We start from the raw sequence: 13,365 nt of genomic DNA, 5'->3' as shown, positions 1-13,365 counted from the left end.
CCTCCATTCAATCACATTAAATCTGTCACTCTAGCACCTCTCCAGTCACCCTTTTAAGGGTAACTCTGGGTCTTTTTGACATATATTCCTAAAAAAATCTACTTCAGGTTTCCCTCTCCATCCTAATCTATTCCATCAAATTCATGCATAAATACTTTATGCCATTTTGGTTGCCTCAGTTCAGACTTTTTCTATGGACAACACGTTTACAATGCCATAAACATTAATCCCATGTAAGTGCCTGCTGCACATATGAACGACACATTCTGAGGCTTGTATTCGGCCATCTTAGGCATTTTATTGAAATCGGTCCGATCCCTTACTCTCCACCAGATGGTGTAAAAGTACTGCTAACAAAAGCACCAGAGCAGTGTGGACATAGATTTCATGCATCACATCTGATTATTTTCACTTTGTTAGAGCTCTCCGCTGGGCTTCCCAGCCATGCCAAAACGAAGGACCTCGATAGGTACACTGACTAGGCAGTAGGCTATAGGATGGCGAAAACGAGCATGTAGCCCTGTATACATGAACTCAACAGAGTCGTGCCGAGTAATAAACTAGTTGTCGGGTTAATGCATATGCAGTCGGTTGAGTAAAAGTAGGTGGCGGAGTGGGTTGAGTTAGCTCGCTAGCAAGGGGCAGGTGAACTCTTTTGGCCTGCTTGTCTAAAAGCATGTGCATGCAGCCGAGCCAGGGAGCAGAGTTATGGGGAACTCTCGGATTAAAACTTTTAGAGCGACTAGAAATGTTGGCGAACTTGAATGCCTTCTAGCCCTCATCAACAACGAAAAATAATAAGCGAAGCTCTCGATAGTAAAAGGCAACGGAATCAAACATGAACAGGAAGCTTGCACAATAAGCACAAATCTAGTTACTAAGCACCGCTGATACTTTTACTCGATAGAACAGTGTTCATGTAAATGCCAAGCGGGTCGAGCAAGGGTGACAATGCTTACCTGACGCTGACTCGACCCGGTGCTGTTGAGTCCACGTATACAGGGCTTGTAAAAGGAGTGTATTATTAGAATGTTGGAAGCCCTTATCCTCAAGGCAATCATTCTTGATAGACTTGGGATGACAAAAACTTTCTATGCTGATTTAAGAGAAGCCTTGGCACTACTCGAGAACTTGTATCCAATGAGGGCCGCCGTAAGTGCAATGCGAAACCCAGCTAGGTTAGTGACTCAACATTCAAATTCATTTATTTTTGCCTTACATTACCACAGACATATGGGCACAAATTTTAAATCCGGCAGCCTACTTTTACTTGAAGTTACCCAAAGACAGCATGGTTTCATTTCTTTACGCATATGCAGCAACAAGGTCACACTCCAGCTGAAGGTGTTTTACTCGCAGAAAGTCCATGTCAGTTTCCTAGCTTATGAACATTATACAAAATTTGTGAAGAACTCTGAAACCAGTTGAAGAATGTTAGAAATTCTAGAGGGCACATTGAACCACTAAAGTGTGATGAGGCGAAAGCCATTATAGCGCGGTGGGTCGTAGCCCTCCACTACAGCACCTCTATCTCCCTCTCTTCTTTCATTCCGACTTTTCTCCCTTCCTTTACGCTGTGCGGAGAATTGCGACAGATAACGTGCCTTTTTTATCTCGTAAATCAATTTGAAATGCCACTGATGCCTGCCTCCTAAACATCTAGGTCTGCTTCCGTTTGCTGTGTGGTGCGGCGTTCGAGGAAGCACTAATTGAAAGGCGTCGCCCTTTCATTTAGTGCTTCATCAGACGTCCACCGGGCGTCGCCCATCAGACGCCCGGTGGGTCAGCTTCGTCTATGCATGAATCGCCTGGTGACGTCATGATCAGTCATGACGATACATGGCGCGCCCCTTGTTGAACACAACCAGCATTCCATTGAATGCATCAAAGTTCACTGGCGTTCTATAATTCGTTTACAGGAAATTAAAGGCGCAGTATCTGTCACTAGCGGAATCCTGCTATCCTCACAGTAGACAAGAAGAAAAATGATGAACGTTTGACTATCCGGGGCATGGCGCAGTTGGTAAAGCGATCGGCTAGGGATCCAAGGAATGGAGGTTTGACTCCCGGCGGAGACAAGTTTATTTATTTATTTTAAACTACCTCCCTCAAAAGTAGGACACCCTCTGCCAACAGTCTCTGCTAACAGCTTTTGCTGACAACGATGAAGCATTAAACATTGCCTTAATAAGCTTCTTGCTTGAGCCAAAGGTGCACTTTTAAAGCGAGGACTATCTACAAACATTGGACTAACTGAGAATGTACAGCAACGAATCCCTGCTCTTTTTTGTAGAGATGCTCTTGAAGATATCTGCGCCAAGTTGTGGTCAATCTTGTTCAGTCAAGCCAATTTTAGAAGTACTGCTGGCCAGCAAACATTTTAGAGCATCAAAGAGTGTAAAGCAATTGAATGTTTTGAAGTACAGGACATTTTCTCCATCTGGCGTTTCTGGTGCGCCAACCCTTCTAACGGCAAGTGCCATCAGAAGGTGCGTGGTGTCAGAAGCGCAATTACAAAAGAGACTGTTTATGTAAATGTCAAAGTTTATTGACGCTTGCGTATACTGATAAACAAGTCTGATTCCTGTGTAAGTCAATGAGTTAATATTTCAGATACTTTCAACGTTTGTATTATATGACCTCCTGTTAAAGTGCTCGGTGCTTTATACTTTTCCAGCATGAAAGGGGCTCAATTCTAGTGTTGCACATACATTAGAACACTTAGTCTCTTGAGCGCTTTAGGGCTTTTATCGGTTACATTCATGTGAATTGTACAATACGCTATAGGGCAGCCTAAAAATGCATAATAATAAGAAGCAGCGGTAACCGAATTCATACAATATTTTAGCACCTCTTACAAAGATTAAGCAAGTGCGCCTGTAGTCAACGCATTAAAGAAAACTGAAATGCTCCAAGAATACAAGAATAAATAAACATGCGCCACACTTTATACATATATACAGGAACGATGCCAAGCTCAGCGTTCAGGCCCAGTATAGTAGAGCTCGTTGAGGGCATCTACTACTTTGTTGTGGCAATTTCTCATAATCTCCAAGTGCTCCTGGTAGCTGGCCTGAAATGTTTTGAAAAAAAAAATGACAATTGTGTTTTGCAAAGGCAAGAAAAAAAAATACAACAAATCTCAAGCCATATGTATTTTTAGTTTTTCTTTTTTTTTGTGAACACATAGTCTGAGTCTCCAACTTCGTGGTCACACAACCCAGTGAGATTTTAAGCATGAAAGGCCAGACTGCTTAGTAAAAGGTACACGAAAAGGAGCAAAAAATATTCGGACTCTTTTCATGACCACGTTTATGCCCAATCACAGGGCACCGTGTCAAGTTAACTAAATTCAAGAAGCGTAGCTTGTTGGGTCAGTTGGTGCATAGTTGAAGGTAAAAATTAGCGAAAAGAGGACGCGTTAACAAGGAAGGAGTGCACAAGGACGACGCTAGAATGTCACTGCTGTGCCGATGGCCTGAACGTTCTGCTTTTTCGGCAGAATTCGTCAGCGTTAACAAGGAAGGAGTGCACAAGGACGACGCTAGAATGTCACTGCCTGAACGTTCTGCTTTTTCGGCAGAATTGTCGAATTCTGCCGAAAAAGCAGAACGTTCAGGCAGTGACATTCTAGCGTCGTCCTTGTGCACTCCTTCCTTGTTAACGCATCCTCTTTTCGCTAGTTTTCACCTTCAAAGTTAACTAAAAGAACAAAGAAAGCATAAACTTCCAAGCATTCTATCTCAAAGGGATGCTAAGGACAAAGCGACTCAATTTTTAGTTTTGATCAAGAATAAATTATATGGCTCTCTCCTGGCAATCTGATTATTGTCCGGCAAAAAAAAAACTAATTTAATGCTAAAAAAAACTGCGATTATAATTTTCGCACAACTCGATTCAAACTTGTGATGGTCTGTAACACAACAGACACAGTGATAACCGCTTTGTAATAACGGTGGTGCATGAAGCCTAGCCACTGGGATCTGCGCCCAGAAAACCCAAGCCACAGTTTACTTGTGAAATTTGCCAATCACTGTGACATCCACATTTAATTTTTTTTCATTTTCCAGTACATAGTAGTACCCAATGGATACATTCCCCATTCATATGCTCACGTTCGCGATCAGTAAAAAGTCTTCCATAGAGATACACTATATTTTTTTTTCCGGTTAATAAGTTCCCGGATTACATGATTTCCTGGTTACTACATTAAAAAATTCCAACAAATTGTTGTCGTATAATATGTGTAGCAATAAACCGCACAAGTGCGAAAATATGAGCGGGGCCGAACCTGGAGGCCAAAATGAAAAATTAAAAAATGAAAAGTTTATAAAATCAGGCAGTTCGGATTATATGATTTCCTAGTTGATATGTTTTTTCTCTCATTTTTTAAGTTAGATGTATCACTGAGGTTTTAGTGTGAACTGTATTCATTTTTTGGAGGTGTCATTTTTTGCATTATGTATGTGTTGATAAAGATCACATTATCTTTTTTTTTCTTTCTTTTTTTTTTTTTAACTGTTCAGGCTAACCATAGCTGAGGGCTCTGAAGCAAGGGAAATGACAAACAAAAATATGAAAGCAGCGGCAATACTGATGTTATATGAGAGAGAGCTATGGAATGGAAAATGGTAGGTGTAACGTTAAGAGGTAAGAAGCGTGCAAAGGGGGTCAAAGAAATAACTCGAGTTACTGACATTCTAGCGGAAACCATGAAGCGGAAATAGGCATGGGCAGGACATGTAGTGTGAAGAGAGGCTGACCGATGGTCACAAAGGGTAACAAATTAGATTCTAAGGGAAGGAAGGCGCAGCAGGAGGTGGCAGAAAATTAGGTGGGCGGATGAGGTTAAGAAGTTTGCTGGGGTCAAGTGGATGGAGCTAGCACAGGACCGGGTTAGTCGAAGTAATACGAGAAAGTCCTTCGCCCTGCAGTGGATATAATCCGAGTGGTGACGATCATCTGAGAGGCGACACTAAAATGCTAGCAGGCCAAACATCTGCCATTGATTATTCCGTTAATTTGCTCCATACTTACTTTCACCAGTTCCTTTAAGTCTGCCACCATCTTGTCACTGGCTTCTTTGGCTACCTTCTGCTCTGCAATGGTTGTGGCCAACGAACGCTCAGCTTCGGCCAAACTGGTGGTTGGCAAGCGAGAAAAGAAAAATAATGAAACACACAGGCATTATTTCCCAGTCTGCTGCGACAAGGAATTAAAGGGGAACGTGAAATTTCTTAAAAGAACTACCGGTACAACCGGTACCGGTAGTTCGGATCCGAAATCGGATTTCGGATCCGGTGGCTAAGAAACAAAACAGCTATGTCTATAGTTAAACTGCTTTAGCAAAACTTAAGACTAGTTAAAGTGTCCCTGCCAGTTCTCTTGTAATAAAACTGCGTAATAATCATTTGTAATATTACTCCGAAGCTCCCGTCAGAAACATAACTATGTTACGCATTCTTAACAAATTGCTAAAGACGCGCACCTTTAAGGAGATAGAATTAGAACCCGGAAAACATTTTCGTAAGGCACCAACCGTTTCTTGGAGTCTTGCACAGCCTTGCGCTCGGTGTGACGGATCTTCAGCTGAAGGTCGGAGATCTGCTTGCAGAGCACAGCATACTCCTCATCCAATTCCTTGGCCTTCTCTCGTTTCTCCTAAAGGAAGCACCCGTAACACACGCTCAGAGACTCTTAATGGCTCGGCAACATTTCTTTGCAACATTTTTGCAGATAATTTTTTTAAAAGCCCTCTGTTGAAATCCAGCACAGCTGTAAAGGCCCTTCTGGCATAAGTGCTTGGCACTGCATAGCTCATTTGGGAAGGTTTACAGAAAAAGCATGGCTGCGCTTGCTTTACACCGTACATACAGATGATGCACAGACGATGAACGAGAAAATGCCACACCAAGGCGCCCATGAAGCATCTCTGGTAATTCAACTCTAACATGCATCTTGCTGAACTCTTGGCGTAATAAAACACAAGTGGCCGAGAGCGTTGTAAGTCAAAATGGTACAAAGGGTTACACATGCAAATGTTTTGCACTAAGAGAATCAACCATCTAAAACGCTAGCTGCTTGCAACATCTCAGTCTTTTGAGAACCTTAAAGGGCCACTGTCCAGGGAAGGACCTTTTAAGCAAAGGAGCCCAGTGTTTCGATCAGGTACCGGAGATAGTCTGTGCAAAATGCTACAGTGACACGAGCGCCGCAAAGCACCAAAAATACAAATCAAAGCTCTCTCATGTTCTCCTTCGGAAAGCCAGCTTCCCCGTTCCCTGCGCTGGCCCGTCAAGCCGCAAATATGACGCCTTAGTCGAAAACGACGTCCATTGGTCCGTCTCGCTGTCTGAGGGTGAAGGATGGGTGTTTACCGCTCGCTGGGCACTTTTCCCTCGCCACGGTCCGACCGAATTCAACGATGCGCGCTCCCTCGCCCTTTTCTTTTTTTTTTTTTTTCGCGCACGCTGAGTGCCACGCCCCACCTCCCGCCAAACGCGAAGGAGGAAGGGGAATTTGTCTTGCGGAGGCTAGAGGACCGGGCAGGAGAGTGTAAAACCTTTGCGAGGAAACGGGAGAAGAGAAACACGACAGAATCGGGTGATTGCGGTAGCTTTAACTGCATTATTAGTTTTCCTTTTCAAAAACATTTTGCGGCCTTGCGTTCTGGGGGCGAAGTCTCACAGTCACCGGGGATCACTGTTCTGAAGGTCAGAACTTATCTGCAGGGTGACGTCTTTTGGCCAGTATTACTTGCCGCCGGCAGTGCAGGGAGTCGTGCTTTCCATCAGAGGACATCCAGGGGTTAACATTGGCGCAGTAGACCTTGACTACTGTTTTCTTTCCTAACTCAGCGAATACTGTACACAAAAAGCTAGAATTTGCTGCAACGTTGCACTGGCCCCTGTTGCAAAAAACTTATATTTTGAAATTTTCTGCTTTTGTGTGCTTTTTTTTATAACTACAATTTTTTGCTGATAATTTTTCTTTTTCATCACTTATTCAATAAATATGTTGTCCCTAGTACCATTGTGAAGAGGAATTCCTCCTCTACAAATTGATACTAGACATTCCAGTACCAAGCAAGTTTTGTTAAAGAAAAAAAAATATTAATGACACTACCCAAAAACCACCCCTTTTCCCATGAACAGGAAAGTGGTAAGATGTTTTCGAAAATCAAGGATTTCAGGATTTCAAGGGCCTGTGCAAGCCCTGAAGCCTTCAGGCTTATTCGACTGTTGTACAGGTTCATTAATACAGTTGCTCTTTTTACAGCTTACTCTGGCCTGCACAAAATGAATGCATTTTGGAAGAAACAACATCTAACTCTAGCGCCAGTATAAAAAAAAAAAAAAATTCAGTACACCTTCAAACCTCTTTCCTGAACTAAACAAAGCTTTAGACGAAGTAATACATATCAAAGGTTTGAGCAGCTCCTGAGTGACTTGCAACTCGAAACGCATGCATGCACACTGAAAGGTGGACTATCGGGACACTGGGAGGGAAGACGAACTAGTACTCACGGTCATCTGCTGTGCGTAGTACGACTCACGCATGGAAAGAAGCTCCTCCTTCAGCTTCAATTCCCGTTCCGAAGCTTCCACATCAAACACGTACTGCGGAAAATAAAGGGAAAAGATGGGGCAAGGCTCTACCCCTGCAGCTGCAAAAGGAAGCCTAAGACTCCATTCAGCACAACCGACACCCGTCGTATTCCGATCGGTACACGAAGCAGGCATACAAGGTCAACCGGTGTGCACTAACTAGATCTGACCACCATTCCAAGCTTATGGCAAGCTGACAACTCCTGGAACAGAGAGTGTGAAACATGGGGCAGGGTAAGAAGAAACTGAGCCCAGAAAACAAAACACAACCAGTGATTAAATAAAAATAAAATAAAAATGCAAAAAAACAAACAAAATGTTGGCAACAGCACCTCCCAACGACTAAAACCACTGGAAATAATCAGTGCAGTGACAACACGCAGCCATACCCGCACGCAAATGCATGTAAGCGCAGCCACAAAGATTAAAACGTTAGTTAGGTTTGGTTTATGGTATTTAACGTCTCAATGTGACTCGGGCTATGAGAGACGTCATAGTGGAGGGCTCCGAAAATTTCGACCACCTGGGGTTCTTCAACGTGCACTGACATCGCACAGTACACGGGTACCTTGCTTCTCGTCTCCATCAAAAAGTGGCCGCCAAAGCAGGGATTCGATCCCGCATCCTTGGACACAGCAGTCAAGCACAGTAACCACTGCGCCACCGCGGCGGGGGCACAAAAAATTAAAAGTAAAGTTTTTAATTCAATAAGAGATGATGCCTGCTGATTACTATGAACTTTTAAGGCACAAAGGCAGCTTCAGCCCAAGAGAACCATTATGCAAGTTTTTTTTTTGTTCTTCCCCCCCCCCCCCCCCCCCCCCCCCCCTTAAAGTAGGGTCAAGCATCAGACCAAGGGAAAGCTTAACTCTTTCCCTACCGCGGGGAAGATCGTTTTTTGTAGGTTCCAGTAACCTTTTTTTGTGCAAAATCTATAAGATTTAACATTTGATGCTATAATAGAAACTGAAGCTAAATAAACGTGCTTCTTCGGCATACAAGTTTGGATGATGAAATATGCATTTCAACATAAAATTTTAATTACCAAAGATTTTACTTTAAAAAAAAAGAAAGCAAGCAAAACTTGTTAAAATGCATGCATACCTGAAAACAAAAATGAAAATTTTGCTGGAATATGCACAATGCTTGGCCTCTTACTGACCACTACCTTAGAAAAAAAAAAAAAAAAAAAGAAGGAAGCTGAATAGTACTCGTGGTAGAAAATAACCAGACATACAAATGAGGCCAATGACGACAGCGAAGTTAACCAGTGCGTGGACACCTATGTTCCAGCCTGGTTTCCATTGTCGTCGCTGTCATAACTGAACTCCGACAGTAAAGGCAGCATGTTCAAACTCTTTGCTGCTCGGGGAGTCAGTAAAATCAACCACAGACTAGATGGAGTCGCGAAATTTGCAACGGTTCTGAACTGGCCATTCTTGATTTCGACCTAGATGCTAGCGAGCCTTTGGAACACGTAGGAAAATTGCACCTTGAGAAATAAAAAATTCGAGGACACTTTGACGACTAAAGTGATGAAAGGCGAAAGCCTGAGTGCTGCATTCTTCTACGCGACTGTTGCGCATGTAACGATCAATGCTGCTACAAGTAAAGCAAGCGACTATACTCTTTCACATTCTGTGAGTGCATTTATTTATTGAATTCTGCTTGGCAGCGACGAGATTGCATTCCTTGTATCTTCGCAGTTGTTCTAAGTTTACTGTTGCGTGGTTGATTTTACTGGGTGAGCGGCATTAATTAGTAATTAATTATGCAACTCCCACCAATTAGTAATTTTGACTAAATTATGTATTTATTAGTAGGTAATCGATAATTATTAATTAATCATTAATTATTATTTGATCATTGATTGGCATATGGCCATACAAGGCACGCATTTGCGCATACTGTGGTGGTGCTTTGTGATTGAAATGCGCATACTGTGGTGGTGCTCTGTGATTGGTCGAGACCTCCATGACGTCATCCCGTATCGACCAATCAGAGCCGCCGCAAAAACATGACACTTTTGCTGACGACAACGATGAGGGAATAAATGCTTTCGCCTTAAAACAAAACAAAAACAACTTCAATTGTCTGATTACATAATAAATGGCATAGTGTGTCCATAAGCAACAAGGAAGACTTGGAAACCGTTGCCCGAAGTTGTTAGTAAGCCGACAATTATCGACGGCGTGGTAGGGAATGAGTTAAAGGGACAGAACACTGGCCAAAATATGTAATAGGATTATGGTGGAAGCGTAGAAATCTTGCCTCGTATGGTATAAATCGAGTACTACAGCATCCTATAAATGAGAGCTTACAATTTTAATTTGGCACTGAAAGCCTCATGAAAACGACTCACGTCGCGCGAAACGCTGCAATTATCCCAGTAGTAACCCACATGACCACATCTTTGGAAAAATGTTACTGGTTTTCGTAAGTGCACATTGTTCTCTATACATTTCAAAAAGTGTTCACATTGTTTTATTATACAGTAGAACCCCTTTACAGTAAAGTCACTGGGATCAGCAAAAATCATTACTATATCAGGGTCTCTACTATATCAGCTGTTGGTAAAGACATGGTCCTGAAGATGTGTGGCAGTTAAATGGCCACTTACTGAACATGTCTTGTTGCTTAATGGGAACAAATATTCTGATGTAACTTTCATCGCTCTCTTATTATCTCTTCGAGCAATTTTTTTTCAGTGATAAAAATTTTTTACATCTAGTGAGGAGTACCTCTTAAGTATGAGGACAACATGGCTACCAATACAACAGAGTTCGATTTCATGCGATAACCAAAGCATTGCATTAACACAGCATAACTTTTTGCTGTTTCTGTCTTTTAAAAGGCAATAAATGATAAATGCGCGTGGCAGTCAAGTGCTGCAAGACCGCACACGCTGCACCTCCACTACTCCTCCGCTGCCGCATGCTTTATGCTGCACTGAGCTGGGAATACTCGCCCATTTCTTCCCCTTCCCTATTTCTTGCTGAACTTTTACTCTCCCTTATTTTCTAAATGGACTGCGCCGCCTCCTTTCCATGTTTGTAGACAGCTTTACTTTTTTTTTCTTTCCTACGCGCTGCATGCTTTTCCTCACTGCTCCAAGGCTTCCGTAAAGTAGGCTTCTTCTGAATGTTGCTAAGCCTGGTGGTAAAGCCACTTAAAAGGACACTCGGCATTATTTTTCTACAAAAAAATCTTTTCCTTGCAATTATAGTCAGTGCACAGGTGGTGGGCGCACTTTACTATAACCAATTTTTACCAAAAATATATTTACTATAAAGGGGGAACAATGTAGAGTTGTCTATGGAGGATGAACTAGAACTTCAGTTTCACTTTACCATATCCGAGTTTACATAAAAACGGGTGCGTGCACTGATCGAAAAATTCCCAATAAATTTTTTCTACACAGTTTCTGGCAAAACTGCTACAGAATGCACCACTCGAGACAGGTCAACAAATACCCTTTCTCCATACATACTAGCTCATGCACATAATGTTTTCCTGACCGACATTGTCAATTCTGTTGCTCGTGTGAGAAAGTGTTACATGGCATGGTCCAAAAGGCTTCGCTGGCTTAAGCCAACCTATCAATCAGCCGCACCGCTATTCTATCACACCATTGCTAACCAGAGTGTAGTTCTCAGTGCATTAGAAACAGGCGCTGTTGATGAAAACTGACTTCAAAGCACTATAACTGGCTTAACGACCAATGATTATAGAATTCTACCCACAGAATATCAGATTTCAACTAAAGAAGTGCATACTTAGTGCAAGTGGACACACACACAGATGAAGTGTTCCATTACAAACTACTACAGTGCAACTTAAGCAAGAACTAAAGGTATCATGGGCATCAACATGCATGCAAAGTAATCACGAGGGAGCTAATCACCACGAAAACTTTCAACCCAAGTCGTCACGACTGCCATTGTGTACCTGGTCATAGAGCTCCTTGTCCTGGCGGATGCAGCCCTTGAGTTTCTCCTCCGCCTCCTCGAGTAGCCTGGACACCGCCACGGTGGCCGCAGCATTGGCGATCACATGTCTGTTGAGGTCGCGTGAGTCCTCCATAAGACGCAGCTCGAAGTCATCCAGCACGGCTCGTGGAACCATGTGGCTCAGGCGGGAAGCGCACCTCTTGAAGCGCTCCTGTGCTTTAGCATGCTCCTGACGAAGCTGCACCACGAATTAGTCGGCAATGCAGTACAAAATTAATGCAAGTCCGCATAGTTTTAAACCTTTCAGGCCCAAATCAGTGCAAAAAGAAAGACAAGTTTAGCTCAAATTTTTCTCAATTCCCTTTATATTTGCACGATTCAAATAGAATCGATAGGACCTGGCGGGTGAGACATGCTCATTTGGACAAGTCGGCCAGTAAAAAAGTGGAGCAAAAAAAAAGAAACAAACTGCCTTTAGAACAATGCCAATCTTTGGAGACTGAGTTGTGCTCCGCACATAGTGCAAATTTGTGAATTAAAAACCACGATCATTAGAATTTTTGGGTAATTTGAACTAACATTGCTTGGCCCGGCCAAACTCCATGGTCTCTACAAAAAAGCCCATTAATTCGAGCACGGGTAGGTTCCGCAACAGATCATTCGAACTACGCGCCACTGCGTCTGAGGGGCCTGACGTGCAGCACATTAGCAAAGAAAAGCCTCCGCGATAGGGTGGCACAGTCAGATACTACTGCGTGCATTTAAAAGGGGGAAAGAAGCTGTAACCATCAAAACTTGCAAATAAATACTCATTAATTCGATCTCCGTTAATCTGGAAAGGCTATGGCGTCGGACGGGCACTACAGGTCTCCAAATACACCAAATAATTGCATTAATAGTCGTCCTTCCTTCCACCCATCAGTCATCAACGAAAGCATGCAGTCAGCCGCGATGATGACGCCAGCTTTTAGTAACTTTCACTTCAAAAGGCGAGCGATGGCAGTCTGCCAAGGAGAAGGGTGTCGCTTGGTGCGGTAAGTGTTCTGCTAAACATTCAGGCCCTACTTTTTTTTACCTTATTTAGAACTGTCTAATGACTCATGCCCATGCATGGCCAGGCAAAGCATGCTGCTCAAAAAGTAAGCTCACTCCACCATTTTACTGGAATTGGGAGGCTCAACTCAAGTTTGATGGCCCCGTTGCTCGACCAGGCCTGGCATATCAAACATACTTGGCTTGGCGGACACTAGGAGGCTGTGTTACTGGAAGGTCCATCTACTTTTCTATCTAACATCATTTCTTCCGTTCTTGCTCCGACACATACACCAATAAGCTGTAGCCATCAATAGGCATCATATAGTCTTATAAAGAGGGAAGGGGGGGAGAGGGATGGTCTGAGGAGATCAAGCACAGAAAAATAAGAAGAAAAAGTGCCATTCGGCTAATAAAAGTGATCAAGGAAACTCAATAACATGGTTACTGGTCACAGCCTACTTTAGGCCTTCTACTTGGAATTATTAATATTTGTGAAGCTTAGCCCTGTTAACAGAGCTTCTACACAAAAAAAATTATGCTGAAGGAATAACTTGATGCCTACTACTCCACCTCCACACGCAAGCTCGGAAAAAAGAAAAAAAAAAGACTCCCTTCCTGCATAAGTGCAATCAGCTTTTATACTCCCTTTCTGCATAGGCGCAATCAGTTTTTGTACTCCTTTCCTGCGTAGCAGTGTTTGTGAGGGAAAAGGTTGCAGAACTTTTCTATAATAAAGCCGCTCAAGCTAGCAAAAGTATTTACTATATCAGTGG

General features: G+C 42.9%; 1 protein-coding gene across 1 annotated transcript in view; it reads right to left on the bottom strand.

The window, feature by feature from the left end:
• Positions 1-2,526: 2,526 nt before the first annotated feature.
• LOC146186024 (kinetochore protein NDC80 homolog) overlaps positions 2,527-13,365 on the bottom strand; it is a 38,644-nt gene continuing 27,805 nt past the window's right edge. The window contains exons 10-14 of the mRNA XM_084606955.1: positions 11,556-11,795; positions 7,527-7,619; positions 5,540-5,661; positions 5,038-5,140; positions 2,527-3,073 (exon numbers count right to left, since the gene is read on the bottom strand). Coding sequence (XP_084463081.1) covers positions 2,978-3,073; positions 5,038-5,140; positions 5,540-5,661; positions 7,527-7,619; positions 11,556-11,795 — 654 coding nt within the window. The 3' untranslated portion in view covers positions 2,527-2,977. The remainder of the gene's footprint in view (positions 3,074-5,037; positions 5,141-5,539; positions 5,662-7,526; positions 7,620-11,555; positions 11,796-13,365) is intronic.

Source organism: Amblyomma maculatum, chromosome 6 (genome assembly GCF_055883805.1).
Source record: "Amblyomma maculatum isolate TAMU_Amacu chromosome 6, ASM5588380v1, whole genome shotgun sequence".
NCBI classification, from domain to species: domain Eukaryota; kingdom Metazoa; phylum Arthropoda; class Arachnida; order Ixodida; family Ixodidae; genus Amblyomma; species Amblyomma maculatum.
Note: the sequence above shows the minus strand (reverse complement) of the source record. Positions and strands in the feature narration are given on the sequence as shown.